Here is a 22,435-nt window from a genome sequence, read left to right on the forward strand (position 1 = left end):
CCACTGAACTTCCTTGAGCAAAGGGAAAGAGGAGCAAGAATTTGAAATGAAATCAATATAGCAGAAAAATGAACAATAATTAATTAGAAAACAAAGTTGTTGGGAGAAACTGAACCGCCAACTTGTTCTGTTGGTGGACACACTTTCTGGTGGCCTGAGGTGAAGGGTGGAGCTTAGTCCGGGGGCCTTCAGGAACAACACTGGTCCACCTCCCAGTTCTACAGGGAGAGGAATCACCTCTTTGTTACCAATGAGGAGAAAACCTGGGCCACAGAATAGACAAAACGTGAACATTTTATCATGTTTTCAGGTGTCCGCTACAGACCTCCTGTATCTTTGATAGCCAGAAGTTGATAAGATAACAGATTTAATCACATTTCCATGCTACTAATGGAGAAGTTATAGCAAATGTTATCTTAGAATAGAGAATAGATATTAAAAAGGACACAATTTAATATTTGGGCTCTTAAAAGCTAAATGCCTTATTAACTGTCAGCAAAGGATATTGATATTGCTCTTATCTGGCATTGATAACAGAGACTGAAAATAACATGGCTTTGTTAGTTTCCGTATTATACATTTCAACCAGATCTGGATAGATAATTTAAATGTTTCAATTTCTATGCAGAACTAAATAGTACTACTGATTCCATTCTTTCTTTTGTACCTTGCTCAGTTGCTCATTTACTATGTATGGCGAGATTGTGATTGCTCATGAAGATTCTTTTGCTCTGCCTTGATGCACACTATTTCTCTTTTTAAACAATAGCTCAGTTTAGATGGAATTTTGGAGATGAGTGATCTCAGCTGACTTTAAAGTTGCAACTCTGACTACGCTTTCTCAAGTTCCTCCATTCAGATCTTGATTTTCCCCCTCTAAATCCGAATCTCAACTGCTTTTTCTCATTATGTTCACAAGACAAACTCTTACTCTACTGTAATAAAAAATGCTGTAATTTATAAATGACTCTGTCAAATATACAATATTAGCTTTTATGAATGCTTACTATAAATACTTAATGTGCCAATTTTCAATTACTACACCTAGCAATACATTTTTCTTAGTAGTTCAGGGAATATAATTACTTATGGCATGTTCTAAAACTGCCTTTATGCCCAAACCATGACATAATGTGATAGCTGAGACAATAATTTAGCATTTACCAGAAATTCAGTTTTGCAGAAAAGAACATATGTGCTAGTCAATTAACTCTATAACTTACCAATTGTAACTGTTTCTACAGCCCATCACTCCCTACGAGAGTCCGATGGCGCATACTCTAAGAACTCATGGTTGACAGATAGCAGTTACCAATGGCGGCTAGATAAAAGAAAGTTGTAGTGCACCTATTTGTCCAGTTTTCTCTCTTCCAAAATCCAGCCATATATAAAATGTTCAAGGGTGTTTGATGTAGACTGATGTATGGAGTATAGATTAAGAGACACGGAGCAATACAGGAGATTTCACTGTATTGCAAAGAGAGATTCTATTGGATAACACCCAACTTACCATATATGAAACTAAGTTCTTATGCATTCCCCTTCCCATACAGGACAAGAGAGAGAAAATTCAATGTCTCCAAGACTACAGAACTTGGTCCGAGAAGAGGAGCAGACAGAGGGAAGAGGAGTAGTAGCCAATCAACAGTTGTATTTGAAATATATCAAGCACACCTAGGGTGGGAGAAAGAGATTATTTAGGGTGAGTGTGAGTTCAGGGAGATTGTAGGCGGGCGATTTACCGCTCCTGGCCTGAAGGGGTTGGTTTCAGCCCTACAGAAGAGCTGTGGCTGGGGAAAGCTTAGCAAGCCTGGGGCCTGATTGGGGAAAAACACAGCTGCAGCGCTGGGCCAGTCCCCAATCAGGCTACTGCTAACCCTACTATATAAAGGAGCTGTGAGCCAGAGCCACTCAGTCAGTCTCCCTCTAGCTCTGAAGGGAAGGGACCCCTGCAGCTGCTAGGGAAGCTAAGAGGGTGCTAGAGTAGAAAGCAGGAGCTAAAGAGGGGAAGAGGAAAGCACTGGAAGCTCCAGACTGTAGCTTAGTAACTCACCCAGGCCGCGGGCCTTGTCCAAGTCCACAGGAGGTACTGGGTTGCAGGAAAGAGCAGCCAGGTCAAATCCCCCAGCCAATGATGATGGCCATTACAGACTGCAGTCAGCCTCAGTGAAAAGAGTTTGGGGTGCCTGGCTGATAGCCACTTTGAGACAAAGGTAGGAGGCTAGGGGGTGGGGATTCCCTGGGGTGGAAGACCCAGATAGTGGACCCCTCTGCTGGGAGCTTAGGAGCCTGACAGCGGGAGGAGCACCGGGGTCTGGGAGGAACATGCAGGGGCCAGGTGAGGAGAAGGGATAGTGACCAGCAGAGGATGCTCCAGCTAGAAATGAGCTCAGTCCTGGATGACCAGAAGGGAGGCACCGCGAAAGTGAAGGATCATCAGAGACTTGTTAGAGAGGGAAGAGGGCTTTGTCCGAAGGTTAGGGTGAGCAGCCTAGGACTCTGAAACGCCCCGCATTCAGTTATGTTTCAATTAGACAAAGGTATTTATTTGGTTGCAGTGCTATTTACAGCACAAACATCTTCTGAAGCTTATTTTTGTTCATAATTATTCCTTTGAAAATGGAGATAATGCTACCATTTGACACCTTAAGAACCACACACAGCTAGAAGATAGCGAAAGCAAGAAAATGGACTTAGAAGGCGTTATGTTTTATTAGCTGGCAGAAAAGTGCTGCCACTTGCCAAGAATAAGATCAAAACACAAAGCACTTATTTGGATGGCCTCATGGATTGGAGAGTGCAAAATACCCCAGACGGTTAAAAATAGAGGAGCAGGACTGGGGTCCACATACATTTTAATTCCACAAATCTCATTAGAAGTAAGGTTAGACTTCTACGAGGATGAAAGTGGAACGAGTCTCCTTCTTTACAATGGCTATTTGGCAGAATTACCTGTTCTCTTAAACCTCAAAGCTGCAAATTGCATTTTCCCCAGCCAAATAGACAAATGTGAGGGAAAAAATCAAATTAGGGCTGCGACGAGGTAACATTTCATCACGTTTGAAAGCTTGATGGCATCCACATGCACTAAGCTAAAAGGATAATAGTTTGAGGTATATTTGTTTGTGCAGGATTTTAAACAAACAGGGAGCACATTGTAGTATTTTAATATACCCCAGTCTCATATAGTTCTATCTTTGGGACATATTTATTTCACTCATTTTAAATTGCTTTAAAACCATATAATTTTATGAGTTAGTACTATATATTTGTATAAGAGAGTTCCATCTCAGTTTGGAAAGAAAATTGCGTGTATTATTAAGAAAGTTAATTTAACTATATTACACAATAGAACTTTTTCTTGGGTATTCTTCAAATCACCATTGATAATGAGGTTTAAAGAACCTCCACACTGAAGTAATAGTTTGTACTTGTAACAGGATTTAAATAGGTAGAAATGTGTATCTCACTTTTCATCTCTTCTGCATAATTCTAGGTCTCCTTCAGAAACTGTTTAGCTGTTTTCAGTTCTTCTTGCAGCTGATGGATTTCTTCAATTTTTGATCAGCTGGCAGCGAAGAAGGTTTTCCTCCATTTCCTACAACAAAACATTAATTACAAAACAGTTGATTAAGTCAATAAACTGAGAGTAGTGTGATGTGAATACTGCCATCTGAGTCCCATGAAGACTCTGAAACATATACATGAGTTAGGAACACAAGCGGCACTCTTGGCAGTCCTCAGAGGGCAGACAATCGCTTTGGGATGTCTCCCAGCTGGCACAGATCACAGCAGTACTTAGGTGGCTCAGGATATGGAACCGGGGCTGCAGCCAGTTCTCTGGTGCCTGCCTATAGCAGATCTTGACACAGGATAGAATCCAGCCAAAAACTGGCGTCAGTGAAGTTAAGTGACTTGCCCAAAGCCACAGAGGGAGTCAGTATCAGAACACGGAGAACTTTCCAGTTCTGGCTCCTGTTCTCAGACCACCCATCTCTCAGTGTGGATGAGTCAAATATATGAAGTTGCTCTTGGTAGCAAGAATAGCATTAGATGTAAAGTATTATTAGTCAGTAATACCTGGGGGCTGGGATAGTACATTTTCTAAGCATCTTTTTTTCCAAATATTTTAGAAAAGTTAAAATGCCCCATACAACTATGTCCTACCAAATTTGGGGCTGAAATAAAGTTATTTCTAAGAAACTAACTCCTTCCACCCAACTCCTGCATTGCTGGAGGTAACAGATGGCATGGCACTGGTGGGACTCTACTGGAAGCAAGCCATCATTTCTTCATCTACTTACTACGAGCAGATGGGCACCAGTGCGCAGAAGCCAAATTCAAGAAAAGGGAGGTCTGGATGGAAAACAAATTAAAACCTTGCCGACACAGCAAGTCTGTATTTTCAGCTATTTAAACAAGTCACCCAAAGAACATAACTAAAACCGTTGATGCTTCTAGTTATTTTCCTTTTGTCTCACAACCTCCTAGTCCAAACTGTCCAACTGCTATACCGTAACAAACACTACACACACACACACACACACACACACACACTCTATCAACACGCCTCTCGTCATTCTAAAAGACACAGGTGTCAGAGACAACATTTTTCAGACAATGCTGATGTATGACAAATGTTTCAAAGCTGTATGAATTCTCAGCTTCCTGTGTTCAAAATATCAACAAAATTCAAAGGGGTTTAAATGGCAGAAACGACCAGCCCTCTTGCTGTGACTCAGCACAAGTGGCTCTGATTAAGCATTCAACAAAAAGCTGGAACCAACAACCTAACATGGCTGCAAAAAAATCCCATGCTCTGATGCAGGACGTTCTACAAAACCATTTACAAAGAAATGCCATTCTACCACCTTAATCTGGTAGGCTACATCCCATCATTTGTATTTACAATTTGCTTCCTCAATCATAGGCATCATTAACTCTTGCTTGAATCATACGCAATCCAATGTATTTAGACTTGGATGCTTCTGCCCTGCAAAATCTGCAAGAATTACAGAACACAGCAGCACACCTCCTCAGTAATACAGGTTCACTTGAGTACATCGGTCCTATGTTTCACTCACTCCGCTGATTCCCCAACAGAACACTGGAATCAAATCTCGGTGCTTTATTTTCAACTAGCAAAGAAATGGAGCCCAATATACCCATCTTACTCTCTCAGACTTCAGTAGCTGTGTTCACTCAGGAACAACTGTCACCACACATCAAGTAAAACCTAGCAGATGACAGCAGACAGGGCTTTTTCAGGAGCTGGCCCAATACTATAGAAATTCACTCCTGCAAAAACTTAGAATGACAACTAACATCACCATTTTACGTATTTACACTCCCGCCCGCTCCCCCCCTCCACTTTGCCTCTGGGACAGTGGTTTCAACCTCTACTTTCCATTTGCAGACCTAGAAAATTTCAAATGGAGGTGCAGACCTCTTTGAAATCTTAGATATAGTCTGTGGACTCCACAGGCCACGGCTTAGAAAACCACTGTTCCGTTATGTAGCGACAACCTTCGAGAACCCCTTAGACAGTCTGCAAACTCCCAGAGGTCTGGCTTGCACACAGGTTGAAAGTGCTTTCACGGGATAATAGAATAGAAACACTCCAAATAACAGATGCTAGTCCGCCTGTAATTATTCTTAACTCTGAAGCATTCAGATACAACAGCAATTGGCACAATAGAAGAACTTAAAAAACCCAGTCGCTTTGATGTTGCTTCTATGACTATTCTGCTGAGTTCTCTTCCTTTCATTTTCCTTCTAATGCCAAATTAAAGGAAAAATCTTTTAATCTGACAATCAAGGTTTTTAAAAATCAAAAAGGGTTACAGCCAAGATTAACTTTTTGTGTAAATTGGAATAACATACTGATTTCAATGGAGCTATGCTGATATATGCCAAGAGCAGGATCTGGCTTCATAGTTAAATTTTGTTGATAATGCTAGTCTATAGTCATGAAAAGTTAAAATGTACAAATCATTTGAGGATTTTCTCTTACTTTAAATTGATTGTGTGACCAAAAAAGTACCCATTCCTCCATGAAATCTTAGAATTAGACAAAACACACTTATACTTAGGAAGCAGCTACTGATTCTAGAAGTTCCAAATGAACTCAGATATTTAATATATTCTATTTTTAGGACTAAACAAAGAGTCTCTTGAACCATACTACATGACATTAGATTAAACAGAATTAGTAATTCCATATAGACACTACTTAACCCTATCTGTAGACCTATTAATATTTTTTTAGTGCAAAATCATTTTTAAACTCTGGCCACTACAACTAATTTTTGGCCTGGGGTCAGTCCACATGGAATCAATTGCAAAAACTGCAAAAGATTGGGGCCTTATCTTGTATCACAGCTATAGGTCTTGCTGACTAGGGTCGGGCCAGAGGGCTACAGGGAGAGTGATCTATTGGGATGCAGAAGTACGGAGCCCACTGCTAAAAGATCCCCAGCATTGGAGGATCTTTGCAAGACCTAAACCAAGTGGTTTCAGGGGACAACTTCAATGAAATAACAGGGACAGACATGCTGTCAAAGGCTCAAAGCGAAGGGAGACCTGATGGGGACACAGGGCAGAGGGCCCCGGACAGCGCCCACTGCTCTCGAGGCATGAAGGGAGTCAGTGGACGCCTCCCAGAGGATTTCTGCCCGGTTGCGTGAATGGATGGAGAGACTGGGAAAGAGGCCCCATAGTTACAGGAGACTCCATCCCGTAGCCAACCTCCTCTCCTGTGGTTTGCATAGATGGCCATTTTTAAGCCAGGGCCAGGGGAGGTTGACCAGGAAGGTCTCCCAGCTGACTTTGTGAGGCCACCGATAAGCAGTGCATAAATAGAGGAAATGAGGAAAAGTGCAGCCAGAGAATGCATAACCAGGATATCTGTGAGGGAGACAGAATAGAGGCTGCAGCTTGGCGTGCTCAGGTAGCGATGCACAGAGTCTCCCTCACGCCAGCCAGAAAGGGCAGGTGTCAGGATGGGGCTGAACTGCACCAATTACCTCTGTGCTCAGAGCCCTGTGAAGAAGCGACCAACTGACATCCCGGCGGGCCTTGGGAGCAGGGTGGAGTATAGGCGCTGGCCCACAGGCTCCTCACCCTCTAGATGTGGCAGGAGGTCCCTCCACACTTTGTGTGTGTCAGGGTGGGACGCAAAGGTGAGAAGTGCAGAGTGTGGAGCACGAGCGACGTGCAGATCTTTCGCTTAGCGTGGCGGTCTGAAATGAACCCGGCTTTAAGTCGATGCAGATGGCTATGGTGAAGGGGCCTGGCGGAGGCCAGTTGGGTCCATGGGGCAGGAGACATTTACGCTACAGGAGAATGAGAGAAGGCAAATATATTAGCCCGATTAAGCAAGTCCCTTTTCCTGGGTAAAGATAACAGGAGACACAGTTCCAGAAAAATCGCGAGAATTTGCTGGAACCAATGAAGGCAGAGCAGGCTAATTAGGACACCTGGTTTAAAGGACCTCACTTCAGTCAGTGAAGAGGTGCATAGCAAAGTGCTGAGAGTGAAGGGCCTGCGGCTGGAGAACTGAGGAATTACAAAGCTGCTATCTGGCATCACGAGGGAAGGTCCTGTAGCTGAGGATAAAGAGATGTTGGGAGGAGGCTATGGGGAAGTAGCCCAGGGAGTTGTAAGCTGTCACACAGGTGTTACACGTAACACTGTAGACAGCTGCGATCCCACAGAACCCTGGGCTGAAACCCAGAGTAGAGGAGGGCCTGGTTCCCCTCATTCCCCTCCTCCTACTGGATATAAGAGGAGTTGACTTGGACTGTGGGTCCCACCAGAAGCGAAGATCCCTGGCCTGTCTCCCTGGCCCACTAGGTGGGTCAGCAGAGACTGTGAGATTGTTCTCCTTCCTTTTCCCCATGCTGGCAAGTGATGGTTAGCTGAGTGAATGGCAGGTTTGAGCCATAACTGGCCAAACTGAGGGCTGCCCTGAATATCTGAGGTGAGCAAATCCGCCAATAAGTGCAGGACCCACCAAGGCGGAGGAGGAACTTTGTCACAGTCTTTTAAGATGCTCCAAAAAGGACAGCCAGAGAATAAGACAGTATCGAAACACAACTTCTGGTGGAAATACACTATTCTCCAACACAGAGCTTGCAGAGTTCCCACAGGAGTCAGTAAGGCATAAATGGCACCAGTTCTTACTGATTTCCAGTTTAAATTATTAATTATTCCAGTTCCTTTGACTGGTTTGCTAGTAAAGCCTGTTCTGCTCTGCACAGCTTCTGTGTTAAGCTCACTGGAGTCCTTTTCCCAACAGTGTTTCACTGCTATTGCCTATGAGGAAAACACATCACATTTTATTTGTAGTTATATTGAATCTATTTTAAAAAATTAAAATTCCTGATGTCCTTTAAATGATGAGCTCCAGAGATGCCTTAGAAAACAAAGCCAAAAGAATAAGCTACGTTCTGCTTCCTCCTACAGCAAGAGAAGTTTGGAGTAACTGTTGAGTTCTGTGTTGTATAACTAAGAGCAGAATTTGGTCCTAAACCTTGGCACTCTGCATGACGGCTTTAAAAAAGTGCAATTAAAAATAGCTCAGATATCTGAAAAATCTGTCCTCCTTTCACTATCCAGTCCTGGGTTCTAGATTCTGTATCATACCAAAAACAGTACAGGTTAAGGTAACACAAATCTTTAACTCAAGACTGGGCAAGGATATGAACAATATTTTCAGGCTCATTTTCAAGTATATAGTTTTAATGTCTAAATATATTCATAATTTAAGCACTAGTTATAGTACAGTCTGTTAATCATTGGGAATTCTAACCAGTGCTTTCTTTTAAGCTCAATCATAAGGGCAGCAGATTTAACAGTTGCTCTTAATTTTTTTAATATAATATATTTTGTCAAAGCGAGCACCTATTGGGTTTAGAAGATCCTTCTCCCTTCCCATTCAGTCCCCAACTGCTCATTTGAGAGGTAACATTTTGGTGTTGGACTGACGATCAGCTATCACCAAATATGCCATTGAACAGCCAACAAACAAACAGAAAGGATCAATACCAAACTAGACTCAATTCTGTACAATCCAAATACCAAGAAATTGACAAATTACTCTACCTTTTCCACTTACTGTATATTCAAGGAATAGGTTACATGTTCTTAAAAACCGTATTTGTACACCTTAATTCCCCGTATTTATGGACCAACAAAGACATTCAGCTTGCACCTCTCTCTCCATAACTACATTCTTCAGGGGCAAGGGAAATTAGTGTCGTGCTATCCTCTATCTTAAATTTATCACCTGACTTTATGCTCATGAGATAGGCAACTTATGGCATGCGTGCCACAGGCGGCACACAGCTGATTTTCAGTGGCACTCACACTGCCTGGGTCCTGGCCACTGGTCAGAGGCCTCTGCATTTTTAATTTAATTTTAAATGAAGCTTCTTAAACATTTTAAAACCTTTTTTACTTTACATACACCAATAGTTTAGTTATATATTATAGAGCTTATGAAAGACCTTCTAAAAACGTTAAATTGTATTACTGTACATAAAACCTTAAATTAGAGTGAATAAATGAAGACTCGGCACACCACTTCTGAAAGGTTGCCGACCCTGTTAATAAGCTATCTAAACCAGGAAGTTAACAAGATCATAACTGTACCACCACCAAATTCTAACTGGTTTTCAACCTTTTTAACCTGTTTTATATCAGTCATAATAGCTCCATAGTACTCCAAATTAAAGGAAGTAAAAATGAGAATGAAATAACCTAGTTCCATTCTAGAAAGGGTAGGCTTTTCTGGATAAAAACCTATAGATGTCCAAGTTTGAGTATGAATCGAGTGTTTCAAGAGTAAACCTGGAAAGAAGAGTATGTGTAGAGAAAATACTAACCACCTCTGTAGAAAAGGTTTGATTAATGTGCTCACACAGCTAGGATGACACATAGCTATGCCGGACAGCTATCGTGGACAAATTTAGAACCTCTGTGAAGTCAGTGTAGACCATGTCTATCATAAATAAAAAGCAGTTTTCTATTAGAGAGTGTGGATGAAAAGAAGCAGTGCTCATATCAGAACAAGGCTAAAGGGAACAGTTTGTAGGGCATTACCCCAGATTGCCTTTGGGCCCATCTGCTACCTCAGTTTACCTTTAATCTTGCATCAAACCAGATATCACATGTGGTGATTTTACTGTAGTGCTCTCTTCCAGGGTGGTTTATTATCATAACACTAGACTCAAACATACCCTTAACCAGCCTCAAGTATTCTTTTCGCATATAATATCAAGTTTTTCAGGTCTTGATCAGAGCAGGCCCATCCTTGTAGTCCCACCCCTCTCCTAGCTGGGACTTCTGCATCCTAAGTCCATCAATGGAGCTTATCCTGCACAGTTTCCAGTTCCTTGTAATTCTCTTCCCCAAGGCTTCTGCCTTGGAGTTCTGGAAAATTGTCACCTGTCCTCTTCACAGGCTCTCACTTTGGGCACTAATAGGGAGAGAGTCTCTCTCTGAGCACTTGGGGCAGAGGGGGGTCTCTCTCTTGAGATGACCACAGGCTGCCCTTTTACCTGCCAGCAGGCCCGGTTTGAGCTGCATGCTTCTGTCACACTGACCCTTGTATTTATTCCCATCATACAGGGAGATGGGGCTAAGAACCTGACAAAGGTGCAACATGTACTGCCCCAGTCTTTTAATGGACCAGCTCACCCTGTGACAGGAACATGGCCACTGCAGCTTGCTCTGACCTGTGATATGTTTAGTTGCACTTAAATATTAGTCATGTATAGATCTTCAAACACAATAAAAGAGGACAGTTAAATTTTACATAAAATAAAAACTCCAGCATCACCACTTCCATTTGAATAGTTCCAGATATTAAAAATCTACTTTGTTGAGTTCTGCTTTCGTAAGGCATCGATTGGCTGATGCTGCCACCTGAGAATCCTGGTTTCATCTGAATCGCACAGCAGATCCCCTGTCAGTAAGTCATGCAGCTGACTTGAAACACTTCTTAGAAATGCTAGAAGACTGGGAGGGGGTAGGAGAAAACATACTCTAGTTACATGTTTCTTGTCAAGTTACTATAACTATTAACTTACACTGGAAAAACGCCTTGGGGAAGGGACTGTAAATTGCCTCTGTAAAAGTTACTAATTACACTAAAGCGCTCTCTGACAAGCAAAAAGAGTTTAAAAACCATTTTTAAGTAAAGCATCTAAATTCTGTTATGCCAATACTAATGGCCATGACTCACTTCTGCCAATCAGTGACAGCCTACTTCATCTGCTACACCAAGTACAGGTGGATCAAAAAATACTAGCAAATAATGGAATGAAGCTTATATATCGATTCAAAATAGATCTCCATAACAGCACTGAGCATGTACAACTAAGCAACCAGACTAATCCCAGCCAATGAATCATTGGTCCTTTCAGGTGGAGGAATTCCCTTCTTTGCTATGATTACATGTTTAGCTTATTGCTGTCAAAATGTTTTCATGAGGAAAATGCCTTAGTTATTTTTCAATTTGACTCTATGAGCTGGGCAAACAACAGAAGTTTTGAGCCAGAGGGCAGTGGCTCCTCCGCCTCAGGTCTGGGGCTGCAGGGCTTCACTAATGCACACACTCCTAAGATCCTTAGAAGTCTAACCCATCTCCTGCAGCCATTGGGAGATGCAAGTAGATATCCATCTGGGTATAATTCGTTTTTGAGGCTTCTTCCCAGGCCCCACGGTCGCCTTATGGTTGAGGCTCTACATGGGTTGAGAGGGGATTTATATGAGGGGAATAGGGCTATGAGGCACGGGACTTTTTAGTCAGAAGGTGTTGAGGTTGGTAAGGAGGCAGAGAGGGCTGAGTGGGAGGCAGAAAGCAGGATGGGAAAGCACTAGTAGCGTCTCCTGGCAACAAACCTCTGCAAACTCTCTTGGCAGCAGCTGGACCACTAACAAATCATAGCAGGTTTGTCAGCTGGAGAAGGCAGTGAAGTGCTAGTGCTTTCCCCTCAGCTTTCTCCTAAGCACCCTCCTATCCTCCAGCAAGACACCTACATATCTAACATTCTACAACACCCCCACAGCCTGTTCCCCTCATTGCCAGCCAGAGACCCATCTGCACAGTCCCCACCCTCTTGTGGATCAGTGATCCATTTCCCCAAATCATTATGTCTCCCACCTTGTGCTCTTCAGCGCCTCTCACACTCTTGACTACTAAAGGCCCCTCCTACCCTGGCTTGGCCTGCCAGGAGCGAAAAATGCAGCGAGCGGGAGGGCAAACTCAGGAAGAAGTGAGCGGTGTACAGCAAAATGTTTCAAGCATACTGGACACCACATTTTTAATCATCAAGGCTGTAAATAAGAGTGAACACATTGGTAGCCTGCCTGCCCAGCTATGGAAGAAATGCGGATTCACTTCCTCTTACCGAAGTTATAACCACCAGACTACTAACCCATCAGCTTAGCGCTGGGAGGCTGCCAACAAATCTTTAATTCTTGACAGGCCCAGTAAATTGTTTCACTAACAAATACGATCAGCTCTGAGGAACTGAGGCGTGGGACCAGCAAATTTATGTTACCGGCGCTGGAGCTCAGGAGTTGCAAGCGGCCCTGGGGTACCGTGCAGAGCGTTCTGACCAGCGACATGGCGCGCACACATAAATGCGGTCGTCGGCGTTTTTGCGCGGACAAATCTCCATGAACAACTTGTTCACTCTGACGCTCAGTCTGGGCAACTTTAAACTTGTGAAAAAATGGGTCACCGTCTTACCTTTTCCTTTTCTTTTCTTTTCTGTTCTAAGGACAAACGATTATTTTCGACAAATTGTCTCTGATGACTCAGTGGGTCGTCATTGCACATCTAACATTCGCTATACAAAGTGTAATCACTAAATCACAGTGATGCGAAAAGGGTATGTTATTATTTGTACTAATAGCAATCCCACCCATAATCAGAGTTGGGAGAATCCCGCTTTATTAGGCAGTGTTTAAAAAAACAACAACAAAAAACTGACATACATACGAGGAAGTCATGGTCTCTGCCCCAAAACTGCCACAGTGTTCCGTGGCAAGTGAACACTCCACACAGGTATCATACCAAACTGAGAACAGATTACACTTGGCACAAGACAGAGTGTCTGCTAAAAGATTTTAATAAGTGTTTGGGCGGAGATAGTCGTTAGCTTTAAATTTACAGAGAATCCGGCATTGATTGATCAGTAAAAGATTACTGAACTATTTTGAACATATTTACTAATATAACCTGCAATTCAATAGTTTTAAACTCATGTAAAAGAAGCTGAACTATAATAGAAAAAGCTCTCACTGTCACATCTAGAGTTATGGTGACATATTTATACATTCAACTCAGATGGTTATAGCGCGCTGTTCATCCAGGCACAACCCAACCAATCAATCTTTCCTCTGTACGCACTTTGCTATCAGGTGTTGAAGTGGAAGGGCCTAATCTGAGTCAAAAGTTCTCCATTTGTTCAAATTACTTGAACATCTTTACTTTGCTGTTGCTCACTGGGACATGTTTCTAACATCCCTGGCCTCAACCTACTCCCAGCCAAGACCTTCTCTCAATGGGGTCCTCACAGGTAGCAAAAGAACCGCCATTGCGTGCCTCTGCAGAGGCAAATTGCCAACTTCCACATTCAACTTTGATGTTTCAAATCTTTTACCAATATCTATGGGATGCTGGAAGCAGCAGAGATCACTAGCTGGTGGCGAGCATTTTTCTAACATTCTTAAATGACAGCAGAATCTGCATACATAGATAAAATCGACAGCAAAGTAGGGGACAACCATCACACTTACAGAAGACTATATATGGTGGTGCCTTTCCCCAGAGACAACATAACTTCTTTTAATCTAGGAGTGTGTATGGAGGGGCTTGAAAGGGGATGGAGGAAAGAGTTAAGCTAAGAGAAATGAAGAATGCTGGAATCATGACTTGCATGAGCTGTAGCCTTTCTGTGCACGCACGAAATTGTAGAGCTATGGTGGCAGAAGGCCAAAACATTCAATGGACTAACTTCATGTTAAATGGGTGAAAAACTGATGGTTTGCTCAAACTGGAGCTGATGGTGCTGTTATTAAACATCTTTTTATGACACTTTCAAATGACTTTAGGATATACTAAAATATCTGTGTTTCTTAGATATTTGTTATACGTTATTCACTCTTACCCAATAACAATACTGCATTGCTGGCTGCCTCATTAGAAACTGGCCTGCTATTTGTTCAGTCTATCAGAGCAACTTATCCATAAGAGAAAACTTTTCAAGGTGCAGATCTTCCCCACAGTACACACCAACGTCAACTGGTATTACAAAAAAGAATTAAAAAAAATGAAAAGGTAGGGGAAAAGAGACAATCACTAATCCCAAAAAGTCATAGAGCAGCAGATGATCCACTAGTTTCGCCATGGTTCATACTCCTGCCTACGTTGTCCAGTATATCAGTCAGTGGCTGACCCATTGCAAGCAAACAACCACGCTTCATGCAGTGGCAGAAACTCCTGCAGAAAGAAAGGAAGTGCTGTGCAGGGGCTGCTGAAATCTTGCCCACCCTATCCCATATAGCAAAGTGTAGGCCTCTTCATGCTGATCATGGAAAGATGAGACTGAAATAAGGATTGCCTCTTAATGAAGGCTGGGTTTGACTTATTTCTTCTTACTCTTATCAGTGTACACCTCTTTGGCATCTGTTTTAGCTAACAAAAAAATCCATTTTATATGATTAACACGTTTTGCTCCACTAATGCCATAACTGAAATTGTGGCTCGCGTTTCAGATATATCAGTACTATAGCCACAGAAATTTCTTGGCTTCCTTGCACTGAATACAAGCGGGCCTTTTCCCCCTTGATTCTTCTGACAAAACAGAGGTCTTGAAGGACCAAGTCTGCGTTGAGCTTGCTAAAACTCTTCAGTAAGGTGTGAGAATTCTTTCCTGTCATGGAAGGGATCCAGAGGTACCTGGTTAGAGGTCAAAGGATAGAGGACATCAACCACGGATGTTTCTTGATTCTAGAGCTTCAATGGACAGCACTGTTCTCACCTTCTGAAGCTTGTCTTATTTACTACAGACTGCAATACAGTTCTGTAGGCTTTATTAACTTCTGCCTGCTAGACATTGCACTAACTAAAAAGTATGAAGTGTTTTAGCTCATATAAAGCTATTTTAAATCTTTTAGAACATAGGAAATGGTGGACTTAAATATACAGTAGAACCTCAGAGTTACCACCCCTCGAGAATGGACGTTCGTAACTCTGAGACAAATATGATGGTTGTTCTTTCAAAGTTTACAACTGAACATTGTCTGTATAAACACCAGCAACTATGCAGAAGAAAGAAAAATGCTGCTTTCCCTTCATTTTTGGTAATTTAACACAGTACAGTGCTGTATTGTTTGCCTTTGGGGTGGGGGTGGGAGTGAAGGATGTGTCTCTGCTGCCTAATTACTTCATTCTTCACGGTTCATGAGATTTGTGTGAGTTGACTGATCAGTTTGTATCTCTGGTGTTTGTAACTCTAAAGCTCAACTACTTAATTATGGAGCACCATTAGCAACTTTGCCCATAGTTAAAGCTCTGTTGAGAACTGTGTAATGAATTGTGTTAGTGAAATGTGTACTAAGTAATGTTAAGAGAAATTATTATATACAATTCTGGAAGAAAATAGGGTATTTGTTTTTGTATGGATTCTGCTACTTTGAGGTTGTCAGATTTTGCTGAAACGATCACAATCCAGAAAATTGGTTTCTTCTTCAATCTCATACAGTTCTTGACCAAGCAGATAGCAGGGTAGAAGAGGCTGTTAGCTTTCAGTAAATCCAGGTACAATCCCTCATTTTACTAATTCCATTTGTCAATCAGCTAACAAGTTTTTTTTTAATCACAATATTAATAACATGCCTTTGTTCTCTCACCTTATTCTTGGCTTTGACTATTTCCAGACAGGGCCCCAAACTCTTCATATATTCATAGTTACTAAAAGCTCTCAGCAGTCACCTCTAGAGGTTATGAGTGACAGAGCTATACCAATTACTCAGGTGATTTACAAATAACATCATTGTGGTATCAAGTACCAACCAATCAATCTTTCCTGTACGAATTTGCTCCAGCGCTTCAGGTGATTCATAAGTAGCATCATTGTGACATCAGAGTGGCAACGTCGTCTTTATGCTTTGCTGTCGGTCAGTGAAGTGGAGAGGGCTATTCACAGGTCAAAAGTTCTCATTGTTAAATTACTTGTTGTTTGTATACAAGCGCGGACAATAACCCTGGATTGACTCAATGTCCCTAATAGCCTCAACCTACTCCCAGCCAGACCTTCTCTCAATGGGGTCCTCACAGAGGTAGCAAACAGCAGCCATTCGTACCTCTCCAGAGGAAAATTCTTAACCCCCATTCACATGATGGTATAACCTTCAGCATCACTGTATATAGGATGAAGAAAACGTAGAATTTTTCTAACAAGCAGCAAATTGTACAAGTCAGGTACAATCCCTCATCCCCACCTGCCTATTCAACCCAGCTGTATTAAACTCAAGGCCACAGAAACAGATGAGGCTTTTGAAGAATAAAAATTCTTGATTGCATTTTTAAATTACAACTGCATGCAGCTCAGGAGCTGTTAGCAGGAACAACTAAGGTAGAGGAACTACAGATACCAATGTTTAGCACCAGGATAAGCAAAATGTAATGGGTTTAGTTCTGATTGTGAATGAGATCTTTTAATCAGGGCCGGCTCAAAACTAGCTGTTCACTTGCCGGCAGCGTGGGCGGCTTCCCAGGAGGCGGCGAAGTAGACGCCGGACCAACAGACCTCCGCGGGCATGACTGCGGAGAGGAAAAAACAAATCCCATGCGGCAGGGTGGATTTCCGCCGGGCATGCCTGCAGGTTCCCCTGGTCCAGCGGCGGTGGACCTCCACGCGGGCATGCCTGCAGGCGGTTCCCTGGTCCAGCGGCTTGGGTGGACTCCAACAGGCATGACTGCGGAAAGCTCCACTGGGCCGTGGGACCAGCGCTCCGCCGAGCACGTCCCCCGGGCGGGACCGGCGCCCGGCAGCCCCTGCGGCATGCCGCCCTGCTTAGGCGGCTTGGATTATAGAGCCGCATCACCACTTTTAATTAGGGGTTAGAGTAGAATATGGATAAGGAACACAGATGAGGTAACTTCCTCTGCAGGTCTGCTCAAAGATTACAGAACAGAGGATTAAAAATGAATGATTGACATAATAGTGGAGAGAGACAGAGGAAAAATAATGACACAGCGAAGTTAGGAAAATTTCTGTCCCCAAGAAAGATAACTGACACTTCTTGTCTTGCCTTATCTTTTTGCGTTTATTTAATTCATACGTGATAGTAGCATTGTCTATTATTATAATAAGAAGCTAAAATAAATTGTTTAAGCCTAAATTGAAGTGGTTGGTTTCACCAACTAGTTGTTTTGCCATTTTAAGTGGAACTAAAAATCCCGGTTTCCACAGTATAATAAATGAATCTACTTTCCAAGTTCAGCAGAGTTACACTTTGTGATTTATTATTTTTTTCAAAATAGTTTCTTACTTTGCCAGAGACATTTTTTTAAGTCACAATATTAATAAAATTCACTGCTTGTTCTCTCACACCTTATTCTTGGCTTTGATTATTTCAATGACAGAAGACCCAAACTCTTCATATATTCCATAGTTACTAAAAAGCTCCTCAACAGCAAGCATCTAGAGGTTATGGTGACAGAGCTATGCCAGTTACTCAGGTGATTTACAAGTAGCATCATTGGCTGACATCAGAAGTACCAACCAACTCAACCTTCCGTGCAATTTGCTCAGTAACCTGTCAGGTGATTCATAAGTAGCATCATGACATCAGAAGAAATTTTGGCAACCAATCAATCTTTCCTCTGTACTTTGCTATCAGTCAGTGAAAGTGGAGAGGGCCTATTCACAGGTCAAAAGTTCTCATTGGCTAACTACTTGAACATCTGTATACAAACATGGTAATAACCCTGGATTGACTCATTGTCCCTGGCCTCAACCTACTCCCAGCCAAGACCTTCTCTCAATGGGGTCCTTACAGAGGCAGCAAAGAACAGCACACTGCCGCACCTCTGCAGAGGCAAATTCTTAACCCCCATTCATATTGTTATGTCACTAGGCCTCAAGTAAACCAAAGTTGTGACTACAGGCCTGGAGTGAACCAGAGGTCTTCCATGCTGTGAACTTTAACCAGCCTAAGATGCTGTAACAGACAGCAAGCAAATGGGTAACTGTCAGCTGCTTTCTAGCTTGCAGATGCAGGAGTTTGGAAGGGGAGTGAGGGGGAGAGGGGGGAGAAAAATCTGTATGCGCTTGTGCTGTGAAGGCCAGAGGATAAACATGCTGATGAGAAACTTTTCTAACACGCTGAAATGTAATGCCTAATGTAACTGCTGTTGGGAAGGGAGAGGTGAGGGAAAAAACCAACAAAAGGCTTACACAAACAAGGGGGTATAAATGCTGGGATCCCGCCATGCGCCGCAGGTGTGCAGGATTTGAGAATGGTTTTTCTCCCTGGCACCTTGTATTTGGGGCTCAAATAAACCTGGTTTTTGGCTTCTCCACCCTGGTGTGATAATTAAAAAGCTACGACAGACGGGCAAGTAACGAACCTGCTGTTGTTCACTGGGGCTCTTTTGAGCCGGCAACAATATGATGGTATAATCTTCCAGCATCCTGTATATAGGATGTAGGAAGCAGCAGAATTTTTCTAACAAGCAGCAGCATTTTCTAATATTCTTAAGTAGGCAGCAGAATCTGCATGCATAGATAAAACTCCTGACTGCAGAAAGAGTAGGTGACAACCATCACACTTACAGAAGACATATGTGGTGGTGCCCTTCCCCCACAGCAACATAACTTCTTTAATCTAAGTGTGTATGGAGGGGCAGAAAAAGGGGATGGGAAAAGAGTTGAGCTAAAGAGGAAATATGAAGAATCGTGGGAATCCATGACTTGCATGAGTTGGTAATGTTCTACCCAATACACACGGAAAACTGTGGAGGCTGCAGCACTGGTGGAGGCCAAAACATTCAGCTGGACTAATCTTCCCCATACCTTCTCAGGCATTCCCTGCACCTCAGAGTTTCTCCACTAATCTCAACTCAGAGTGCCTGCAAAGTTCAGTAGCTTCCACCAGAACCTCCAGTTCTCCTGGTAACCTTACAGAACCTGAGGGACCCCTATCATACTTCTAAGGACTACAATGTTCCCTGCTTCTTTAGCCCCCATTGTTCTCTGCATAACACCGGGAGCTCTCTGCCAGCTTTCTTTCTTTGCATGGGAAAGATTTCAAAATGTCTTAAAGAAATTATCAAGAAAATCCCCAGGCAGAAACCAAACAAAAACAAATCATTAAACTCTGTGGAGTAAAGTTGGACAGTACATGTAAGTGTTTATTTTTTAAATTGTGAATGCTGCAGTTATGAAAAACAAACAAAATGAAGCATTAGGAAACCAAGGTAATTCTAGAGTTAAGATCAAAATAAAAGACAGCCTAACGCTTGAAAAAGTAGGCAAGATCAGGCCGGCCCCAGGCACCAGTGTAGCAAGCAGGTGCCTGGAAAAGTCAAGCAGCCAATGAAGAGAGAGGTGGTACGCAGCAGCAATTCGCAGCAATCCCGGCAATGCCGCCACCTCTGGGAGCTGAAGCGGATCCTGCTGCGAATTCGCCGCCATAGAAGAAGCGGCGAGCTACCACCAATCGCTAATGCGCTTCTTTATTATTATTTTTTGCTGCTTGGGGTGGCAAAAATGCTAGAGCTGGCCTTGGTTCAGATGCAAGTCTGTGACAACTGTCAGTAGGAACACAGCATGTGTCCAAAAGACATTTTGTCCGGACATAAGATAAGCATAAGCTGGGTCTGCAAAAAGCTTGAGTTCTCCATCCTTCTTGAGGGAGATCTTAGTCTGAAATCATCTCTGACTCTTCCGTGCCCTGTACCTTTTCTACAGAAAGCTCTTTGTCCGGGACATGCCAGATTTTGAAAGAGGATGCTGCTGATGGAGGCCCCAGGAAGCGAGGGACCCCAGTACTAGGCACTCTAAGGAGCAGAGAAGGCATTATTACAGGATGTTATCTGAATTCCAGGCCCTGAAGCCACTCTCATTGTTTTCTTTACCCATTAAGTGGCCATCTGGAGTAGTGGTTTCTAGATTTTACAGGTCCTGCAAGTGAAGGACTTGCAAATATGTATTTTGTCTGGGGGGAATGTTCACTGGGAAAATGCCAAACATTACAGGCTATAGTGCCCGTGCTTGATGGGCAGTATGTAACCAGGGGACTTAATCCAGGACTTAAAAGAAGCTTTCATCCTGACACCAGAAAGAAACAGCCATTCTGGGTTAAAAACCACATGCCAATGAGCAACTACTAGCTATCTCTATCTACACGCTGTGCACAGATTTAAAAAAGAGCTAGGTATTTTGTTAGCACTGCTTTACTGCCCATGTTCATCTCAAAGCCAGGAGGCATGAGAGGAACTGAGTGGTGGCTGGCCTGCTCCACCCTTTATGCCCTCGGTGCAGGATGCCAAGTGGAGATGCCTAAGGTGCATGAGACTGAATATGGGTGGAGGTATTGCACACCACAGCAACCGTAGAAATGGATAACCACTGGTTGGAAAAAGTTGAAAAAGGACAACAGTGAGGATGCTCAAGGTGCATGAGACTCTGAACATGGGTGAGTGGGGTGCATTGCACACCGTCAGCAAACTGTGGAAATGGATAACCACTCGAAGGGAAAAAAGTTGAAAAAGGGACAACAGTGGTCAATTTTACGGTCATAGGCTTTTAAAAACCATAAATGTCATGATTTCAGCTATTTAAATCTGAAATGCCACAGTGTTGTAATTGTAGGGGGTCCTGATCCAAAAAGGTATTGTGTGTGTTAATGGGCGGTGTCACAAAGTTACTGTGGAGGGTGGGGGCTGTGGTGCTGCTACCCTTACCACTGTGCTGCTGGTGTTGACGGCGCCGCCTTTAAGCTGGGAGGCCGGAGAGTGGCAGCTGCTAGCTGGAAGCCCAGCTCTGAAGGCAGCACAGAAGTAAGGACCCTCAATTTGAGAAACACTGGTCTCCCCCATGAAATCTGTATAGAATAGGATAAAGTACACAAAAGACTCAGATTTCATGGTCTGTTTGGACAGATTAGTTGTGGCCCGCTGGGCCTGCTGGGGATAGAGAACTCAGGGCTGTGGGCGCCGGTGCTCTCTCTGTCCCCGGTAGGCACGGGGCCGCAGCTTCTCTCCTGCTCAGGCACTTTAGGCACTCAGTGGCAGAGCACTGTCAATGAACCGTGATTGGGGACTGGGCACAGGACTTAAACTGACCAGCTTGAAACCCATTAGCTGCCACGAATTCCTGCATTTATCGCCATGGAATTTTTGGACCCCAAACATCGCTAAGTATAACGGGGTTTCACTGTACTTACAGTATTAGTAGACTTTAAAGTAGTTTCACACATTCTAATTAGACACTTGATAAGAGATGCAAATTAGAAAAAACTATTTAAAACTGCTTATCAGGTTAAATATGTAGCAATATAAAACATTTTAAAAATCTATTATCAAATTGGAAAAAATTGAAAGGCCTTTAAAAGTCTGGTTGGCACAATTTATATTTATTTTTGAACTTGGATAGTGTTGTAGATCAGTTTCACTTTGTTTTTTACTAGCTTCATTTTCTGATTCTTATGCATTGGCACAACACTGCAGTGTTTAGGCCACAAATTTTGCAGAGGTTCTTTGTCAGGGTTCTCAAAATCAGTTGCAACCCCTTAGGGTCGTAGGAGGCTATGATGGGGAGTCTAGCTGTCATTTAGGCCTTCACCGCAAACCCTGCTTTGCCTGTCCAGCATTTATAATGGTGTTAAATATATTCTTGAAAGTTGCTTTTTAATTTATATGGGGGTGGGGGACTTGCTATGTGAAAGGGGGTCACCAGTACCAAAGCTTGAGAATCACTGCTCTTTGTTTATAAGAACTACCTCCACTGGAATTTCTAAAACATTATTAAAACATTTCTATTTGGTCTTAAGTTTTGAAAAAGCTGCTTCTGAAGAAAAAGCTATTAGAAACTCACATATTGGGGCCAAATTTAACCCAATAGTGTTCATTTAACTTATTCAATGCATGTCTCCCTTTTGGAAGGGGCCTTTTGTAAATATTTCATATAGGGTCTTTTTCACATCACTAAAACCACTTATCTAAAAATCAAAACTGTTTTTCATGATATACGTGTGTGTGTTTGGGAGCTCAGAATCTATAGTTTCTTTTCCACAGACTTCAATGGAATTTTGCACATGAAGAACAGTAGTCATCAATTTCAGATTATTAGCATGTGAAATGAATGATCTGATCATTCTTTTATGAGGACCTATTCCACTGGTACTCTAT

The 22,435-nt window shown here is 42.7% G+C and overlaps 1 protein-coding gene across 3 annotated transcripts in view; it reads right to left on the reverse strand.

Annotated features, from left to right (window-relative positions):
* Positions 1-22,435, reverse strand: part of LOC120401235 (centromere protein F-like) — a 181,117-nt gene that overhangs the window by 79,418 nt on the left and 79,264 nt on the right. The window contains exon 1 of one of the 3 annotated variants that reach the window (XM_039530932.1): positions 17,634-17,765. The exons of the other annotated variants lie outside the window; for them this stretch is intronic. Coding sequence (XP_039386866.1) covers positions 17,634-17,723 — 90 coding nt within the window. The 5' untranslated portion in view covers positions 17,724-17,765. Of the gene's footprint in view, positions 1-17,633; positions 17,766-22,435 lie in introns of those variants that run through there. 3 annotated transcript variants of the gene reach the window in all.

The sequence above is a fragment of the Mauremys reevesii genome, linkage group 3 (genome assembly GCF_016161935.1).
Source record: "Mauremys reevesii isolate NIE-2019 linkage group 3, ASM1616193v1, whole genome shotgun sequence".
Classification (NCBI taxonomy): Eukaryota; Metazoa; Chordata; order Testudines; family Geoemydidae; genus Mauremys; species Mauremys reevesii.